Source organism: Neomonachus schauinslandi, chromosome 13, assembly GCF_002201575.2.
Source record: "Neomonachus schauinslandi chromosome 13, ASM220157v2, whole genome shotgun sequence".
Taxonomy (NCBI): domain Eukaryota; kingdom Metazoa; phylum Chordata; class Mammalia; order Carnivora; family Phocidae; genus Neomonachus; species Neomonachus schauinslandi.
Window position 1 is genome coordinate 10,901,441 of NC_058415.1, and position 21,232 is coordinate 10,922,672.

The window sequence follows — 21,232 nt, forward strand, 5'->3', positions numbered from 1 at the left end:
AAATGAGAGTAGTGCATGTACATTGTAAAAATTTGATATACATGTAAAATATGTAGTTATAAAAAAGAAAAAAATTTTCACTCGTTATTCCTTCAGGGAGAAAAAGTACAATTAATACAGTAATGTTATAGCTTCCCATTCTTTCCCCTATGAATTAAAAAAAGTTTCTAATGACACTAAAAAATTGTCAGATTGATGAAGTCTGTTCTCTACGGGGACTGTTTAGGTCAGGCTACCCACTCCTGGCTCCCACCACCCAGGTCTCAATAGGCAAACACAGTGACAGCATCGCGGCTGCAGCTCCGCCCAGCTCCGCTCAGGTTCGGAGAACACGCCCCGGGGGTGGGCCCAGCTCCTGTGGGGGCGTGGCTAAGAGACGAGGCCGTTCTCAGCCTCGGCTCAGGTAAGCCGGGCGGGACCGGGAGGCGCCACACGTCGCAGCGTGATGACGTCAAGAACGCGCCCGGCGTGGCGCTTTCGGCGTGCGCAGCTGCGTTTCGGCGTTTTGGTTCGGTCTCCTGAGCCGAGGGTGAGGCGTGCTGTGCACTTGGCCGGCATGTTACCGGCTATGGGTGCTGTGGATGAGGAAGAGGAGCAGGCGGAGGAGGACTGTCCTGAATTGGTCCCCATTGAGACGAAGCTAAGAGAGGAGGAGGAAAAGTCTGGGCCCGGCGCTAAGATCCCAGTCACAATTATCACCGGGTATTTAGGTAACTAACCATCCCGGTCAGAAAATGCCGTGAACGCTGGTATCCTGGGATTTTGGGGGCTGCCGGTGCCTCATCACCTTGGGCATCTGGGCCTTCTGGGCGACAGCACATGTCTCTGAGGTAGGGGCTGGGTCACGCGCTTCCCGCTTGGGTTGCTTTTCATCTCGGGGCTCAAGGATGCCCAGACCCCTTTGCGTTAGATTCACATTTATCAAGGGAGACTGAAAGTTAACCTCGCATTTTGGAGCTAGTTTTGGCTTTGCGCCTGGAGGCTTGGACCCGCCCCCTAATTATCCCTGTGGCCTCTAACAAGTTATCTTATCTTTCTGAAGCTCGTGAGCCTTACTGGAAAGTGGAAGTAGTATCGGTCACCTGTTTGAGTTTGTTTTCTTACCTGCTAAATGGGGCAGGAAGCACCTACCTTTATGTCTATTACCTTTAAAGGGTGCCCTGTCTGTGCCCGACCCACAAGGGGCATTCTTTAGTAGCTTCCCCTTCCCCACGAACCAGCCTCTTCCAGCTACTCGGGGAGAGGACTCCTATCTCAAACCTTTTTTTGAGGTTTGTTTGCAAAGCACTCTAGGAGAAAGTAGGAATAAAATCCCTACCCTCCCAGACTATTTCTCAAGCCAAGGACGTTCAGGAATGCACATGGACATTTAAATTCATAGGTGTGTAAGCGTGCAATTTCCTGAAGGACAGTTTTCGGGCTTACACTAGAGGTACTTTCTTGGAAAAATCTGAGGAGTATTATTTTAAGGACTTACATTTTACTAGAAGGGCTAGAATAGATACAGGACCATATTAAAAGTGTGGGGAAAATTAAATGTAAACAAAGGGAAACGATTTGGGGTTAATAATACCATTCCTAGATGATGCCAGAGACAAGTACAAACTTGGTGCACGTGAGGGCCTTTTACATAAAAATAAGAATTAAATCTCTGGTGTTTTCTTTTTTAGCTTTGTAGTCTGAGTTTATTCTCCTTTTTCCTCCGGACTGGTTTTATAAGGGAATTTATTTTTGTCGTGTCCCCATTGTCTGGCTTCTCTTTTTTAAATTTTCTCCAACCTCTGTCCATCCTTTTAAGTTGACACTCAGATAGTTTCTATTTTGATGTCCCACATCTGACATCTGGAACTCAGCAGGTCCAAAACTTCATATGTTACCTTAACCCTCCAATCCTCCTGCTCCTGTGATTCCAACCACCTGGAATACTCTAAAAGTTTTCTAACTAGTCTTGTGTTATGCTTCCCTTTAATATATTCTCTGTATTTTAGCCCTAATGATCTTTGTAAATGTCACTGTGTCACACCCTTCAGTGTTTCCATTTGGGTTGCAGTTCAAATTCCTAAACATGAATCAAAAGGTCCTATATGATCTGGCTCTTGACTGTCTTTCTAGCCTTCAAAACTGTGGTCCAGCCACATTGAATTACTTTTACTTTTAAAAGGTGCCAAGTAGGGGCCCTGGGTGGCTCAGTCGTTAAGCGGCTGCCTTCGGCTCAGGTCATGATCCCAGGGTCCTGGATCGAGCCCCGCATCGGGCTCCCTGCTCGGCGGAAAGCCTGCTTCTCCCTCTCCCACTCCCCCTACTTGTGTTCCTCTCTCGCTGTGTCTCTCTGTCAAATAAATAAATAAAATCTTTAAAAAAAAATTTTTTTTAAAGGTGCCAAGTATTTTAGTCCCTAGAATACTTTTCCTTTTTGTTACTCCTCTGCCTAGACCTTCCTTTTTGGTGCTCCCTAACATCTTGTACATGTTCTGTCCACTCTGTAATCCTGTGACATCATTGCCTCTTTACGGTCTGAATTACCTTCCATCTCCCACTCTCTTAGTCTTTGTAAGCATTGTGAAAGTAGAGACAGTTTGTCTCTGTTTTGTGCACGTTTTGCTAAGGCCCAGCATGAAATCTGGCCCATAGTAGACTTTTGAACGAATAAACTGTGCCTTAAAGTCTTCTGCTTCATAATATGGTTAATTACTAAGTCCTAGTAATTTTATTAGAGGGTCTCTTACGTCCACCTCTGCCTTTCCATTTTCACTGCCACTGCCTAGTGCTGCCCTCGTGTTCAGGGTCTCTTTCTCACACTTGGACTGGTTCTAAGAATTTCCTCATTGCCCTGCCTCCTTAAGCTCTGTCCCTTTCATTCTATACTTCACACTTTTGTGATGTTGAGCTTTTTAAAGCACTCTAAACACAAGCCTTTCATCCCTTCAACAGCCTTTAAAGGAATATGCCCTAAAGGGATGCCTGGGTGGCTCAGTCGGTTAAGCGTCTGTCTTTGGCTCTGGTCATGAACCCAGGGTCCTGGGATCGAGTCCCACATCAGGCTCCCTGCTAGGCAGGGAGTCTGCTTCTCCCTCTGCCTGCAGCTCCCCCTGCTTGTGCCTCTCTCTCGCGCTCTCTGGCAAATAATAAAATCTTAAAAAAAAAAAAAAAAGGAATATGACCTAAAAATGTGGAAGATATTAATACCCTATTGATCATTAAATCTCTCCTAGTTAAAGGCTAGAAATCTCGTAAATGTACTTCAGAAGTTGTGTGCAAGCTTACATGTGAAAGGTCTTAGCAGCACTGTTTGGGAAAATAAAACACTGGAGATAACCCAAATGCCCACCAACAGAAAAGTAAATAAATGATACAGTTGAACTACACTAATGTGCAGTTTGTTTTTTTTTCCTCTTTGAACTTTGGTGTGTATAGTTGTTCATAAGATAAATGCTTTTCTTCTACTTGAGCGGAACATACTAGGTTTAACCTGCCACCTACTGGATAAAGTTAGTGTAGCTTTATGAATTTATCTTTCTAAGTACTGAATGTTGTGTATATTGTTAACATTTTCTACATCCATTCTCCTAATTTGTGTGTGTTTTATAGATTGGTAGACAGATACGGTTGACACTTGAACAATGTGGGGGTTAGGGGTGCCACCTTCCTGCATAGTAATTTTGGACTCCCCCAAAACTCAACTACTAATAGCCTACTGTTGACCAGAAGCTTTACTGGTGGGACGTTGCCCCAGGCACAACTGGGAAAGGGTTAAGCGCGGCTGCTCCCGTTGGCCGGGCGGGTCGGGGTGCACCCCAGCTCCTTTGAACTCGGGAGCCGAAACCAGTCCCTGGTTAAACTGGTTGGCAGAAGCTTTACTGGTGATATAGTCGATTAACACATATTTTGTATGTTACATGTATTACATACTGTATTCTTACAAAAAAGTAAGCTAGAGAAAAGAAAATGTTATGAAGAAAATCATAAGGGGGAGAAAATACAGTACTGTACTATATTTACAGAAAAAAGTCCACATATAAGTGGACCTGCGACCCACACAGTTAGTTGTTCGAGGGTCAACTGTATATATACTTATTTTCTTATAGGTTACTTTGAGTACGAAAATAGCCCTGTAGTCAGTTTGAATTTGTGTCTGGTTAATGATGGATGTTGAAATGAAAGATAGGGCTTTATGTAAATTTTAGGGACGTAAACTATGTATTCTTGGCTAAGAAACATTGTCATCATGTGAAAGTGTCTAAATATTTTAAAGTACATGAGTAATTTAAATAAAGTAAATAAAGTACATGAGTACTTTATTCCCTGGAAACCATTATTTCAATAATTCCTTAATAGAAAATTTAGATGTCTTTATATTAATTATAAATTGTATAGAAGGCATATTTTTGTTATATGAGGGTGCAGCAAGCTGTGATCCATGTTGTAGGCATATTTGTAAATATTTATAAGATTTTATGTCAACATAAAGCTTTTTAATAGTTGCAAAGGATACTTTAATCTTTCCCTCTAGAATCTTCTATACCATAGTTAAAAATAGTATTTTAAAAATAGCACACAAATTTTTAAAAACATTGGGACTCTTTTTGTGTGTGCCTTTAAAATTAGCCTTTGAGTATTGTTATTTAAAACAAATATGTTTTATAGGTGCTGGGAAGACAACACTTCTGAACTATATTTTGACAGAGCAACATAGTAAAAGAGTAGCAGTTATTTTAAACGAATTTGGGGAAGGTAAGTAAAGTTCAGTGAATGCCATGCTGTAAGAATTTATAGGATAGCTTATTCCCCTGGTGAATTGATATTCCATATTTAAAAATGAAAACACAGGGTATTATAATGTGAACATATTGATGCGGATTGTTCTGAGAAAATTAATTTCTTTCAAGCTTTGTTTTGTACAAATTTGAGATACTGAAATTACTAGTTTTCATAAAATTTTATATACATTTGAAATTCATAGCAACAGAATTAAATTAGGTTTTTACATGAAATAACTCCAGAAGTAAAAATCTAAACATATGAAAGAAAGTTCTTTCAGACTTTCTATGTACTTTTGTACTGACTATACTGTTCACTTGTAACTTTTGAAAAATTCTTTAAAATGCTTCAGTTTTTGTAAGTTCACCTTGTTGGATGTTTATTGTTTGCAAAGCATTTAAAACTGAAGATTTAAAAAATAAGTTAAATATATGGTTTCCATCTCAAGCATCTGCAGTTGTCTGTGGAAATACATGCATTTAAAATTCCAATTTTTTTTGTTTTTAATATTGAACTATGCTTAAAAAAAAACCTGTACAGCAGTGTTACACACAATTCTTTGATTACTTTTAGAAGTTTTTCTTCTTAAGTGTGAATTTTAACTATAGCTCACTTTTAGCCAAAAAATATGTCTTATGTTGAGCTATTTCTTGTACTATTTTCTCAGTTGTAAATGAATAAAGGAGCTAGGTTTTATGAACAAGAAGGAAGACCTGTTAAACTTGATTTCTCATTTTAATAAACTAAAGTGAAAAGTCCTGTTAGAAAAAATTAAAATGCTAAGATTTTTAAAATCCTAATCTTGTACTCCAGCTTCTTATTAACTGATCTGTTAGACACTGTGATCACATTTATTATTAGTTGCTATTTTTCTTCATTCTTTCTGGATTGTTTATATAATTTATATAAACCATTTATTTGCAATACTTTCCTTTGCATTTTATTTATAACCTCTATACCCTGAATTCTGTAGCAGTCCCTTTTAGAGCTCTTTATCCTTGCCTAAGTGAAATATAAACAAAAAATATATACATGAAAAATTACTCCATTTTCTTTTGTGGCCATTTGCTTTACTGGATATTTAGAACACTCCCTTGGCTTTGGTATATTTCTTTATTGGAGGAAAAGTAAGTATGATAACAGGCATCTCAGAATTTCACATATATAGTATTCTTTCTTAAGTTAGCATTGCTAGGAAACTTTAGTTTAAAAATTTAATTTTTAAATGAGCACATTGATACCCTGGCCAAGCAAACTTCCTCAAAATGAACTTGGGTTTTTACTCATACCGGAATATTGAGTAGTCTGTCTAGTAGAAACAAAAACAATTTAGAAGAAGAATGAAAAGAAAAAAATAGATAAGGCAGTCTTTTAAGAGGGTTAAGGGCATATAAAAACCAATACATTAAACATACTAGTTGGCCATGGACAAAGAGTGCTTTTGAAATAGCTACTTTTATTAATGGGCAAGTGAGAGGGCCAAAGAAGTAGGTATGAGTCATTAATTTTGGATTTGCCTTTTTAGGGACTTAAATCCTCTTTAAAAAATAAAAGCTTAAATAATCTAGAGTAGTATAGTTTAGAACACTGAGGCTGCACAAACAGAATGAAAGAATAAAAGTTATAAAAGGTTTTTGTATAAAATGTTTTGAAATCTGTGTTGTTGATATCCTCATCTTTGTTTTTGGTTGGCTAGCGAACATAATCTTAAGAGTGCTTCTTGTTAATTATTTCAGGAAGTGCAGTGGAGAAATCCTTAGCTGTCAGCCAAGGTGGAGAGCTCTATGAAGAATGGCTGGAACTTAGAAACGGTTGCCTCTGCTGTTCAGTAAAGTGAGGAATGTGTTTATTGTGTGCTTGTTGGTTTATTATAAATGTTTATTGATTGTATTTCCAGCTTTGATTTTCTAGTGTAATGTAACTGAATTTATACAGTCTGCTTCATTGTATTTTCACATAGAAAATAACTTATTAGAATGTATTTTTTTAAAGTGTTTCTTGCTGCCCTGTTTATTTTTCTGTCTGCTCTAATGCTTTGGTTCTTCTATTGAGTTTGTTTTTATTGTCTTTGATGTTAGGGTTTAATTAGTGATTTCTGTGGTACGTGAAAGTCACATTTCATGTGTAAAAATTACTATTTTACATTGAGTGAGTCATTGGTCTTATTTCCAAGGATTCACCTTCTAAAAACAAAAGTAAATGACCATCAAAAAGGTGAATAGGCTCACGGTGTGTTCCACCAGTGATAGTTGCTTCCAAGGACAGTGTCTGTTTTTTTCACTAATATACCATCGATCTTAGAAGAGGACCTGACATATCTATTCACTCAGATATTTGTTGAGTAAATTAGGAAAATTAATACCTGTACTGTTGACTTTGTATATTCTAGTGAATTAAATTTTTTCTACATCATTTACAACTTAAGTATTTGACTTTGAGTCAAATATATTAACAAAGCTAAAATCATGATATTTTCTTGAACAACCAAAATGAAATCCAGTATTTTCTTGCACTGTCTGGTACCCTTATTTAGAACAGATTGAAAAGTAATGATCGTGTCCCTTTAGATGTTATATTAAATCACTGTAATTCATAAATTTTATCATTGTTTTGGATGTTGAGTTTTTTCTTTCATTATGCTATAAAAATAGCAGCTTTTGACTTCAGTCAGGGTATTAAAGTTTCCTCTACTTTTAATTTTATTAAAGTATTAACTCCTCATGTATCTGATTTATTTTGCTATCAGTATATATGCCTCTATTTTTCCCCACCATTGGTAAATATTGATGGATGTTGTGTTAGAAGTTTGGGAAGGAGTTAAATTTTCACATGCCTAAAGATATTTTTGTCTCAGGTTGCTAAATATATTTTAAAACATTTATAATGATCACTTTAAAATATTAAGGTAATAAACTGTATTTTATATTTTGGTATTCTACAGGGACAATGGCCTTAGAGCTATTGAGAATTTGATGCAGAAGAAGGGGAAATTTGATTACATACTCTTAGAGACCACTGGGTTAGCAGATCCGGGTAAGAGATGACATTATTAATAACCAGAATATAGTTCTTAAACATTTTTAAATGTATTAGAGAAATATGTAAAGTAAGCATTAAACCTGTACTCCAGACTAAATATTTTTTGTTGTTGCTTAAAACAGGAAAAATACTGGATTGTCATGTTTCTTTTGCAGATAAATCATAATCAGAGTACTTGATAATTTTAACTTGATAATAGGATTGAAATTCAATTGATCGATTTAAGATTATTGGTAGGAACACAAGTAGTTAAAGTATGGAAATTTAGGAAAAATAAAGACATTCTACTTATAAGTTCTACTCCTATATTTGACTGATTATAGTCTACAGAGATCTTATTTCTGATTACTTTCTAATCCAGGTTTCTTGGAGGGTCATTTAAATATTCTTAAGGGCTTTTGGACTCTAATTTCAGTATTGCTTACTCTCTTTCAATTAATTGTTAGCATTAGCATTTTGTTTTTCTACTACTAAAGTTGAAATAGTTTTATTGGTAAATACTGTCATTAGGTACAGAGTTAAATTAAGCCTACTGGGCCTTTTCCTGGTGTGGAATTAATGATTATCCATGAAATTTTTATCTCTGAGTAGAATTACATTTAAACTTCTCTATTGAAAGCTACACAAAGTTGAAGTGTTTTAGCAATCGATTTCTGTTTCCTTCTTACCCAAATGTCTTTTAGGTTACACCTTTATTCTTAGTTTGCAGAACATTTAGTGTTCCTTCTGTAAGTCTGACCATACCTTTTTTTTTATTTACGTTAATGGCATTGGGCCATAAAACTATATAAAAGACTATATAGAAGTACTGTTTAGTAATAATTTATTAGGGGTCATAACTGTTTAAAACAGATACTGAAGTATACTGAAGGTCCAAATGTAATCAGTGGTTATTGTACTTCCAAATACTGCATAATAACATTGTCCTTCTGTTTTCAAATTAGTGTTGAGTTGGGCTGTTTTGGTCCTGTAGTAGACCATATTATGTACATTTTCATACATTTCCAATAGATTTGACTGATGATAGGACTCGGACTATTACATTGATATTAAATATTAAATCTGGTAGGATGGGAAAATATATTCCTCCTTTTTGAAATAGCAAATATCAATTTCTTCCATGGTAGCCACTTTATAGAGAAAAACTCATAACTTTGAGAGTAGGTGAGTTTAGTAAAACATGGTTCAGTTTTTCAGAGGGAGAAGGAAAAGTTAAATAAAGATCTCAGAAAGCTTTTGTACAAATTGTAGGTATGAACAGGTTAATGTTTCTTCTAACTTTCTTTAGAGTAATGATTTTATTGTTTGGGTAAAAATGGAACATTCATTAAAAAAAAATTTACCCAATATCTAAGAAAATGTGAAGAAGAAAGTTAAATCACACTGCATCTCACTACAATGAAATACAAGTAGGTAAATTTTATTTCAGGGATTTTTCTGTGCCAGTGCTACTTGCTGAATGACAGCATCAGTCTCTGAAGCTTGTGAAAAATGCAGATTCTTGGGCCCCATCCCAGATCTACTGAATCAGAATCTGTAAGGGTGTGAGCCCGGCAATCTGTTTTAATAAGCCCTCCAAGGGATTCTTACACATTCATAAATTTGGGAAGCCCTGCTCTATGTGCATATGAAAGCTGTATAAACAGGTAAATAATTTTACAAAAATGTGATTGCATTCTTTGTGCTATTCTTAGTAAGTATTAATTTAGTTTTACTTGAATCTACAAGAAGAGAACTTGGAGGCAGTTCAAGATGGCAGCTTAGGAACACCCTGAACTATCTCTTTTCATAGACACACCAGATCTGCAGCTACTTATGGAATAATTCCTGCTCAGAAAGAACTAAAAACAGGCTGAACAGCTCTGTCTACAATAAGGAATATAAGGGCTACACTGAAATGAATAGAGGAGGTGGAGATGTGGTTTTGCCAAAAACTTCACCCCGGTGCAGCAACTCATAGTAGGGAGGGGTTTCACAGGTCTGGAGTCTTTACCTGAGGAGGGATGGGTTTATACCCCACTTTGGGTATGCCAACCCTTGGAACCTGCACTGGAGAGACAAGGCCCTCCCAAATGGGTTTGGAAACCAAAGGGGCTTGTGTACAGTGAACCTGGGGGGCTGTGGGGAATCTGAGGTACTCCTTTTGAGGGGCTCACAAACAAGCACACTCATTTTGGGACCCAGTGCAAAGGCAGCAGTTTGAAAAGTGACTAAATTATATGTGAAGGAGATTGATTTGCTAATTTAAAGTGTTTACTGGAGTAGCTGGGACCAGTTGGGACTTTCTTTGGGTCCAGAGGTGCTTGTGAGCACCATTTTTGCACTTTCCTTCCACTTTGCTAGTGCAGTCAGGCACTGTGGACACAGACAGCCTCCCTAAAGCCGTGGGTGTGCCCCCATCCCCAGACGTGTCCCTGCCTCACTAAAGCCTTGGGTGTATCCTGCCTACATTGTTCTCCTCCTGCATCCCTAAAGCCATGGATGTGCATCACCCTCAGTATTCTTTCAGCCTTGCTAAAACATGCCTTTGAGTGCAGTCCACAGAAGGAATGTCTGTTGATCACCTGTCCCTGGTGGCCAGAGGAGCTTGAATTTCTATACCCTATGGGACTGTAATAGGAAGGTAGTTTGGGGAGGGCTGTCATACCCAAGGCACTGCATAGACAGCAGGCTGAAACACACTACTAGTCTAGTCTGCCTATGAAAAAGGCCCATCCACTTGTCCTGGAGCTTCAGCCTAAGGGACAGGCTTCAAAGGTGCTCTCAAAGTGTAGGTAGGGAGACACCATCTTTGATCTCTCCCTCAGCCTCAACAGAGCTTGCTGGTACCTCCAAAAAGTTTATGTGCTTGTCTGAAGCCTTGATTTTTGTGGCTTGAGTTCAGGAGACACCTCCAGATCTCTTGGGCTGGAGATCAGCAGGGTTTATAGTTGTGGTGCCACAGGGCTATATATTCGTATACTCCAAAAGCTCCTTCCTGTGGATCTGTCTTCCAGTCAGTCTGAAACTAGGTGCTGAGATGAGATCACTCCCTTTGGAACACTGGCAGGTCTATTTTTTTTTTTTTTAAAGATTTTATTTATTTATTCATGAGAGACAGAGAGAGAGAGAGAGAGGCAGAGGGAGAAGCAGGCTCCCAAGGAGCAGGGAGCCCGATGCAGGACTCGATCCCAGGACCCTGGGATCATGACCTGAGCCGAAGGCAGACGCTTAACCATCTGAGCCACCCAGGCGCCCAACACTGGCAGGTCTTGACACACTCTCAACAACTGTGGGATCTATCAAGAATAATTCAGGCTAATTAGGTAATCACAGAGTTTCAGAGAGACAACCAAGAGCTAGGGCAAGGTTGAATAATAAGGCTTATCTCCTATACAAGGCCACTCCTTCAAGACTGGGAGAAGTAACTGTTTTGCTTAATAAATAGAAACCAAGAGTCAAGTAAAATGAGAAGACAGGAATATTTTCCAAACAAAAGGAGGAGACAAAACCTCAGAAAAAAGATCTTAATCAAGTGGAGATAACTAATCTACCTGATAAAGAGTTCAAGGTAATGGTTATAAAGGTGTTTACCAGAGTCAGAAGAATGTTTGAACACAGTAAGACTTCAACAAAGAGATAGGAAATATAAGGAAGTACCAAATGCAAGTCACAGAGCTGAAGAATACAGTAACTGAACCGAAAAATACACAAGAAGCGTTCAGCATCAGAATAAATGAAGAAGAATGGATCAGTGACCTGGAAGACAGGGCAGTGGAACTCAGCCAAACAAAGCAACAACAACAAGAAAATTAATGAAGATAAGGAACCTCTGGGACAACGTCAAGTGGAGTAACATTCACATTATAGGGATCCCAGAAGGAAAAAAAGTGAAAGAGGCAGAAAACTTCCCTAACCCAGAGAGGGAAACAGACATCGAAGTCCCAGAAGCATAGAGAGTTCCAAATAAGATGAACTCAAAGACATCCAGATCAAGAGACGTTATAATTACAATGTCAGAAATTAAAGAGAATCTTAAAAGCAGCAAGAGAAAAACAACTTGTTAAGTACAAGGGAATCCCCAAATCACTATCAGCTGATATTTCAGATGAAGCTTTGCAGGCCAGAAGGGAGTGGCATGATAGATTCGAAGTGCTGAAAGGAAAAAACTTCCAACCAAGAATATTCTACCTGCCACGGTTATCATTCAGAATTGGAGGAGAGTTTTCTAGACAAGCAAAAGTTAAAGGAGTTCACCACTAAACTGGCCTTATAAGAAATGTTAAAGGGACTTCTTTAAGCTGAAAAGGAAAGGTACTAGAAAACATGGGAAAGTAAAGATCTTACTCGTAAGGGCAAATATATAGTAAAGGTAGTGAATTAACCACTTATAAAGCTACTATGAAGGTTAAAAGACAAAAGTAGCGAACTTAAGTATAGTTACAATAATTAAGAGATACACAAAGTAAGAAAATGTAAAAACAAAATGTGGAGAAGAGAGCAGAAATGTAGAGTTTTTATAATACATTCAAATTTAAGTTGCTATCAACTTGAAATAGGCTTTTATTTATATGTAAGTATATATATGTAAATATAAACAAATATATAAGTATAAACAAACATAAGCATATGAATGTACAAACATAAGTATATAAACAAGTATATAAATATATATGTGTAAGCTGTGTGTGTGTGTGTATATATGTGTGTGTGTATATGTATATATATATGTGTGTGTGTGTGTACATATAGGCTGCAAGGGAAGTGAGCAAGAGAAAAAAAGAACGGAGAGGAACTATAAAAACAGCCAGAAAATAATTAACAAAATGGCAAAAAGTACATACCTATCAATAATTACTTTAAATGTAAATAGACACAGTCAAAAGATGTATACAGTAGTTGAATAGATTTAAAAAAGAAGACTCATCTATATATTGCCTATGAGAGATTCACTTTGGATCTAATGACGTGCAGACTGAAAGTGAAGGGGTGGAAAAAGATATTCCATGCAAATGTAAATGAAAGAAAGCTGATGTGGCTATACTTACATCAAACGAAATAGTCTTTAAAACAAAGTCTAATAAGAGATAAAGGACACTGCACAATGACAAAGGGTCAATCCAATAAGAGGATATAACATTTGAAAATTTTTATTCACTCAACATAGGAATTCCTAAATATATAAAACAAGTATTAACAGACTTAAAGGGAGAAATGGACAGCAATACAATAATAGTAGAAGACTTTAGTACTCCATTTACATCAATGGATAGGTTACCTAGACAGAAAACCAATAAGAAAATGGTCAGCCTTAAACAACATATGAGACCAGATGGACTTAATAGGTATACAGTTAACCCTTGAACAGCATGGGTTTGACTGTGTGGGTCCACTTACATGCAGATTTTTTTACAGTATAATACTATAAATGGGGGCGCCTGGGTGGCTCAGTCGTTAAGCGTCTGCCTTCGCCTCGGGTCATGATCCCAGGGTCCTGGGATCGAGCCCCGCATCGGACTCCCTGCCCAGTGGGAAGTCTGCTTCTCCCTCTCCCACTCCCCCTGCTTATGTTCTCTCTCACGCTGTCTCTCTCTGTCAAATAAATAAATAAAATCTTTAAAAAAAAAATAAATACTATAAATGTATTTTCTGTTCCTTACAGTTTTCTGAATAACATTTTTTTTTCTAGTTTATTGTAAGAATACAATGTATAATACAACCTACAAAATATGTTAATCGACTGTTTATATTATCAGTATGGCTCCTGGTCAGCAGTAAGCTATTAGTAGTTAAGTTTTTAGGGAATCAGAAGTTATATGTGGGGGTCCCTGGGTGGCTCAGTCTGTTAAGCATCTGCCTTCAGCTCAGGTCATGATCCCAGGGTCCTGGGATCAAGCCCCACATAGGCTCTCTGCTCAGCGGGAAGCCTGCTTCTCCCTCTCCCGCTTCCCCTGCTTGTGTGAGCGTGCACGCTCTCTCTCTCTCTCTCTCAAATAAATAATCTTTTTTTAAAAAAGTTATATGTGGATTTTTGAGTGTATGGAAGGTCAGTGCCCCAACTCCTGCATTGTTCAAGGGTTAATTGTATACAAAGCATCCAAAAGCAGCAGAATACACATTCTTCTCTACATATGGAATGTTCTCAGAATAGGTCACATATTAGACTACAAAACAAGTCTCAGTACATTTAAGAAGATTGAAGTCATGTCAGATATCTTCTTTAATGATAGTGGTATAAAACAAAGTCAATTACAGAAAGAAAACTGGACAAATCATAAATATGTGGAAATTAAATAACATGCAACTGTTATAATCAATGGGTCAATGAAGAAATCAGAGGAGAAATAAAAAATACCTTGACACAAATGAAAATGGAAATAGAACAGTCCAAAATCTAGAGGATGCAGCAAAAGCAGTTCTAAGAGCAAGGTTCATAAAAAGATAGCTCTAGAGGAACTAGAGAAAGGAACTAGAAACTAAAGGAACTAAAAAAAGAACAGATAAATCCCATAGTTAGTAGAAGGAAAGAAATAATAAAGATTCAGAGTAGAAATAAATAAAAAACTAAAAAAAAAAAAACAGTAGAAAAGATCAATGAAAGTAAGAGCTGGTTATTTGAAAAAGAAAATCAGAAATGAAAGAGAAGTTAACATACCACAGAAATCAAGGATCAAAAGAGACTACTATGAATGAAATGGGTTAATTCCTAGTAACATACAATCTCTCAAGACTTCCAGTCTTCCGTGAAGAAATAGAAAACCTGAATAGATGCATTATTAGTAAGGAGATTGAATCTGTAATAAAAAACCACCCAGCAAACAAGTCCAGGATTAGGTGCCTTCATGGGGAATTCTACCAAACATAGAAAAAAGATGTAATATCTATTCTTCTCAAACTCTTCCAAAATATTAAAAGAGGTGGAAAAGCTTCCAAACTCATTTTATAAGACCAACATTACCCTGATACCAAAACCAGAGAAGGACACCACCAAAAAAAAAAGAAAATTAACAGGCTTATATCCCTGATGAACATAGATGTAAAATTCCTCAACAAAATATTAGCAAACTGAATTTGACAATATTAAAAGGATCATACACCATGATCAATGGAATTTATTCCAGGAATGCAAGGGTGGTTTAACATCTGCAAATCAGTGTGATACACCACATAACAAAATGAAGGGTAGCAGTCATGTGATCACCTCAATAAATGGAGAAAAAGCCTTTGATAAATTCCAGTGTCCATTTATGATAAAAACTCTTAAAGTGGGTATAGAGGGAATACTTAAGTATAATAAAGGCCATACATGACAAACTCATACTCAATGGTGTAAAGCTGAAAGCTTTTCCTCTAAGATCAGGAACAAAATAAGGATGCCCACTCTTGCCTGTTTTATCCAAGGAAGTCTTACCCACAGCAATAACACAAGAAAAAGAGCTAAAAGCATCCAAATTGGAAAGGAAGAAATCAATCTATCACTATTTCCAGATGACATGATACTATATGTAGAAAACCCTAAAGACTCCACCAAAAAACAGTAAATGAACTCAGTCATGTTGCTGTATACAAAATCGGTGTACACTTACCTGTTGTGTTTCTAGACACAAATAATGAACTGTCAGAGGAATTAAGGAAACAATCCTTGCAAAAAGCCTAACAAAACAATTTGCATCAAAATGAATAAAATGCCTAGGAATCAATCTAACCAAGGAGGTGAAAGACCTGTAGATTGAAAACTAGGACATTGATGAAAGAAATTAAGTCAGAACTAAATGGAAAGTTATTCCATGCTCATGTTTGGAAGAACTAATACTGTTAAAATGTCCATACTACCCAAAGCAATATACATATTCATTGCAAACTCAGAATTTTATTTATTTTTATTTTTAAAAATTTTTTTAAAGATTTATTTATTTGACAGAGCGAGCATGCGCACAAGTAGGGGGAGCAGCAGAGGGAGTGGGAGAAGCAGACTCCCCGCTGAGCAGGGAGCCTGACACGGGGCTCAATCCCAGGACCCTGGGATCATGACCCAAAGGGAAGGCAGACGCTCAACTGACTGAGCCACCCAAGTGCCCCTCTATCAGAATTTTAATGCCATTTTTCACAAAACTGGGACAAACAATTTTTTTTTAAGTAATCTCTACACCCAACATGGGGCTTGAATGCACAACCCTGAGTTCAAGAGTCACATGCTTGACTGACTGAGGCAGCCAGGCGCCCCAGAACAAATAATTAATTCTAAGGTTTATGTGGAATCACAGAAGACCCTGAATAGCCAAAGCAGTCTTTTTTTTTTTAATTTTAAGATTTTATTTATTTGACAAGAGCACAAGCAAGGGCGGCGGGGGGGGGGGGGGGCAGCAGGCAGATGGGGAGGGAGAAGCAGGCTCCCTGCTGAGCAGAGAGCCCGATGTGGGGCTCAATCCCTGGACCCTGGGATAAATAAATAAAAAACTAAAGCCTGAGCCAAAGGCAGATGCTTAACTGCCTGAGCCACTCAGGCCCCCCATAGCCAAAGCAGTCTTGAGAAAGAAGAGCAAATGGGAGATGTCACTGTCCCAGACTTCAAACTGTACTACGAAGCTATAGTATTAAAACAATATGGTATTGGCATAAAAAAGACAGAAATCAATGAAACAGAATAGAGAACCCAGACATAAACCCATGCTTTTCTAGCCAGTTAATCTATGGCAAAGGAGGCAAGAATATACAATGAAGAAAAGATGGTCCCTTCAAATAAATGGTGATGGGAAAACTGGACCAGCTACATGAAAAGAATGAAACTAGGCTACTATGTTACACAATTTACAAAAGTTAGCTCATAATGGATGAAAGATTTGAATGTAAAACCTGGAACTATAAAATGCCTAGAAGAAAACAGGTAGTTTGCTCCTTGACATCAGTCTTGGTTGAATTTTTGGATCTGACTCCAAAAGCAAAGGCAACAAAAGCTAAAATCAGCAAGTGGGACTATATCAAACTAAAAGGCATCTGCACAGCAAAGGAAGCAATCAATAAAATGAAAAGGCAATCTACTGACTGGGAGAAAATATTTGCAAATCAGGTGTCTGATAAGGGGTTAATATCCAAAATGTGTAAAGAACTCAGGTGCAAAAAAACAATTTGAAAAGAGAGCAGAGGATCTTAAATAGACATGTTTCCAAAGAACATATACAGGTGGCCCACAGGCACATGAAAAGATGCTCAACTTCACTAATTATCAGGGAAATGCAAATCAAAACCACAACGTGATACCACCTCACACCTATTAGAGTCAAATTGACAAGAAATAAGTGTTGGCAAGGATGCGGAGAAAAGGGAACCCTCATACACTGGTGGTGGGAATGCAAATTGGTGCAGCCACTGTGGAAAGCAGTATGGTGGCTCCTCAAAACATTAAAAATAGAGCTTTCATGTGATCAGCTATTTAACTTTTGGGTATTTTTCTGAAGAAAATGAAAACACTAATTTGAAAAGATATGTGCACCCCTATGTTCATTGCAGCATTATTTACAGTAGCCAAGCTAGGATTCCTTCAGCCAAGCGTCTGTCGATGGATAAATGGATAAAGATGATATGCTATATATATACAATAGACCTGCCTTTTGCAACAGTGGGGATGGGCCTTGAGGGTATTATGCTCTGGGAAATAAGTTAGATTTCATTGATCTGTGAAACCTAAGAAACAAAACAAAACTCAGATACGGGGAACAGATTGATGGTTATCGGGGGAAAGGGGTTAAAGGGTTGAAATGAATGAAGGGGGTCACTTGTATGGTGTTGGATGGTAACTAAATTTACTGTGGTGATCTCTTTGTAATGTATACAAATACTGAATCATTATGCCATACACCTGAAACTAATATAAGGTCACATACCATTTTACCTCAATTAAAATTTGTATATTTTATATGTAAACCACACATATATATGTAAGCCAACACATATTAGATACTCCACAAATCAACTATTGATATCATTAAAATTAATTAATAAATTCCTCAAAGGTGGGCAGAAGCAAAAAAAATATGTAATTGAAATAGAACTTGAAAGAAATGAAGGAATCCTGAATATCAGAAAAATGCCTTTTCACTGGAAGGGATATGAGTTCAGGGGGGAAAAAAGGTTATAAAGAACATAAACAAATGGGACGAGTTAGTTTTTGAACTATATGTATCAGTTCAGAGTTATTTCTTGACTCCCGGACATAAAGGAGTAGGAAATGAACACTTCTACTTAGTCCCATCTCCTGGTTTTGATTGATTTATCCTGTGCTGTGTTAAGATTCCTAACATCTACATTCTCTCATACTTGTTTGGTTCTATCTTAAACAATTTTAGTCCTCATTACCTCAGTACTGTGGCTTCTCCATTCCTGAGTTGATGAATCTCTTTATTGACTGAATTTCATGGTCAGGTAATCCTTTCAAGCTATAGATGCTGTGTTCCTTTGCGTTTTTTTTTTTTTTTTTTTTTTTTTTTTATTTTTTTTTTTTTTTGAGTGAGAGAGAGAGTCGGGAGCAGGGGCTAAGGGAGAGGGAAAGAAAAGTCCCAAGAGGACTCCGTGCTGATCGCAGAGCCCCATGCAGGGCTCAATCTCATGACCCTGAGATCATGACCTGAGCTGAAACCCAAGAGTCAGACGCTCAACTGCCTGAACCACCCAGGCGCCCCTCCTTCCTTAAGTTCTTACATACTTGCTTGAGAGTGCTTGTCTTTTGTTTTTATACCTGAAGGATTATTTTACTGGGTATAAAATTTCCAGATCACGATTTCCTTCCCTCAGAACTTAACAAATATTGCTTCTTGATCTCTTAGTATTTTTTGATTGCCGGGATTTCCTTTTTTTTATCATCAAGATTTGTGAGCGATATATTTTTTGAGTTTGAATGCTGTTGTTTCCTTTAATGTTTTGAGTCTGTCCACCTGGTGTTTTCATTGTTGAAAAACAACTTGGCAGGAGGTAATATCCTCAGGAACACTTTCATTAGAACTTTGTGGTCATTATTTTATTATATTGGGGCAATGAATGTTAGTGTAGAAAAGTCTAATTTTTTTCTGCCTCCTTGAAAGTGACTTGCTTTCTCATCCAAACTGCCTGACAATTTTCTCCTTTATTTTTGAAGGTCAGTAATGTAACCAGGGTACGTCTACATGTCATTCATAATCCTTTTTCCTTGGATTACAGTATAATCTGTAATCTGTAGGTTTATTTCTTCATTTAGGAGCATTTACCTTATTACCATGAAGATTTTTTTGTCCAATTATTGGGTCCTCCACTTGATGACACCAATTTTCCTTATATTGAATTTTCTTATGTTCTCCATATGTTTTATCTTCTAATTGTTTTGTCTTTTGCTTCTGCATTTACTTCAGTCATCTTACGTGTTCCTTTCTGTCAGTAATTCTGTTTCCAACAGTATCTGTTCTGTTCCATGATGTTTTAAAAGAATTCGTTAAGTAATGATATGTTTATTGGTTGTATGTTTATTTCTTTAGCACAAACTTCCATTTCATATTATTCTGCTTTATCTTGCCTTTTAGAGTTTGTTTTTAATTGATTTTGTTGTTTTTAAGTTCCTTATCATGAATAGGCCTTTGAGAATTTTCATTGGCTTCTTGGGTTATGTTTCCTTCCAAAATGGGTTCTTTGCCATTTATATGCCTTATTCATTTCTTCAGTTTGTTTCCTTGCCTTTATCTTCTTTTTTGTTTCTTCTAAGCTGTGATATATGTGCATTGTTTTTTTTTCCTATTTATTTATTCATTTAATGTAAAATGTATTATTTGTTTCAGGGGTACAGGTGTGTGATTCATCAGTCTTACACAATTCACAGCGCTACCATAGCACATACCCTCCCCAGTGTCCATCACCCAGCCACCCCATCCCTTCCACCCCACTCCACTCCTGCAACCCTCAGTTTGTTTCCTGAGATTGAGTCTCTTACAGTGTGTCTCCCTCTCTGGTTTCATCTTGTTTCATTTTTCCTTCCCTTCCCCTATGATCCTCCGTCTTATTTCTCAAATTCCTCATATCTGTGAGATCATATGATAATTGTCTTTCTCTGATTGACTTATTTCACTTGGCATAATATCCTCTAGTTCTATGCATGTCATTGCAAATGGCAAGATTTCATTTTTTGATGGCTGCATAATATTCCATTGTGTATGTATATACATACATATATATATATATGTATGTATATACATACACACACGCACACACACACACCACATCTTCTTTATCCATTCATCTGTTGATGGACATCTAGGCTCTTTCATAGTTTGGCCATTGTGGATATTGCTGCTATAAACATTGGGGTGCATGTGCCCCTTCGGATCACTACATTTGTGTCTTTGGGGTAAATACCCAGTAGTGCAATTGCTGGGTCGTAGGGTAGCTCTATTTTCAACTTTTGAGGAACCTCCATACTGTTTTCCAAAGTGGCTGCACCAGCTTGCATTCCCACCAACAGCGTAGGAGGGTTCCCTTATCTCTGCATCCTTGCCAACATCTGTCGTTTCCTGACTTGTTAATTTTAGCCATTCTGACTGGTGTGAGGTGGTATCTCATTGAGGTTTTTTTTTTTTTAAGAGATTTTATTTATTTTTCCACAGAGAGAGAGAGACAGCGAGAGAGGGAACACAAGTAGGGGGAGTGGGAGAGGGAGAAGCAGGCTTCCCGCTGAGCAGGGAGCCCGATGTGGGGCTCGATCCCAGGACCCTGGGATCATGACCTGAGCCGAAGGCAGACACTTAACGACTGAGCCACCCAGGTGCCCCAAGTTTGATAAGTTCTTTATAGATTTTGGATACTAGCCCTTTATCTGATAAGATATTTGCAAATATCTTCTCCCATTCTGTCGGTTATCTTTTGGTTTTGTCTGTTTCCTTTGCTGTGCAAAAGCTTTTTATTTTGATGAAGTCCCAATAGTTCATTTTTGCCCTTGCTTCTCTTGCCTTTGGCGATGTTTCTAGGAAGGAGTTGCTGCAGCTGAGGTCGAAGAGGTTGCTGCCTGTGTTCTCAAGGATTTTGATGGATTCCTGTCTCACTTTTAGGTCTTTGATCCATTTTGATTCTATTTTTGTGTGCTGTGTAAGGAAATGGTCCAGTTTCATTCTTCTGTATGTGGCTGTCCAATTTTCCCAACACCATTTGTTGAAGAGACTGTCTTTCCACTGGACATTCTTTCCTGCTTTGTCAAAGATTAGTTGACCATAGAGTTGAGGGTCCATTTCTGGGCTCTCTATTCTGTTCCATTGATCTTTGTGTCTTTTTTGTGCCAGTACCATACTATTTTGATGATTACAGCTTTGTAATAGAACTTGAAGTCTGGAATTGTGATGCCGCCAGCTTTGCTTTTCTTTTTCAACATTCCTCTGGCTATTCAGGGTCTTTTCCGGTTCCATACAAATTTTAGGATATGTTCCATTTCTTTGATAAAACATGTGCA

The 21,232-nt window shown here is 37.6% G+C and overlaps 1 protein-coding gene across 10 annotated transcripts in view; it reads left to right on the top strand.

Annotated features, from left to right (window-relative positions):
• The first annotated feature begins 470 nt into the window (after nucleotides 1–470).
• The window catches only part of CBWD1 (COBW domain containing 1), a 55,078-nt gene continuing 34,316 nt past the window's right edge, over nucleotides 471–21,232 (top strand). For 8 of the 10 annotated variants that reach the window (XM_044920702.1, XM_021694466.2, XM_044920704.1 and 5 more), the window contains exons 1-4: nucleotides 515–710; nucleotides 4,645–4,731; nucleotides 6,495–6,591; nucleotides 7,700–7,791. In XM_044920702.1, the coding sequence (XP_044776637.1) occupies nucleotides 557–710; nucleotides 4,645–4,731; nucleotides 6,495–6,591; nucleotides 7,700–7,791 (430 nt within the window). In that variant the 5' untranslated portion in view covers nucleotides 515–556. Of the gene's footprint in view, nucleotides 711–4,644; nucleotides 4,732–6,494; nucleotides 6,592–7,699; nucleotides 7,792–21,232 lie in introns of all 10 variants that reach the window. The other 2 variants (XM_021694465.1, XM_044920703.1) reach the window with 2 other exon arrangements.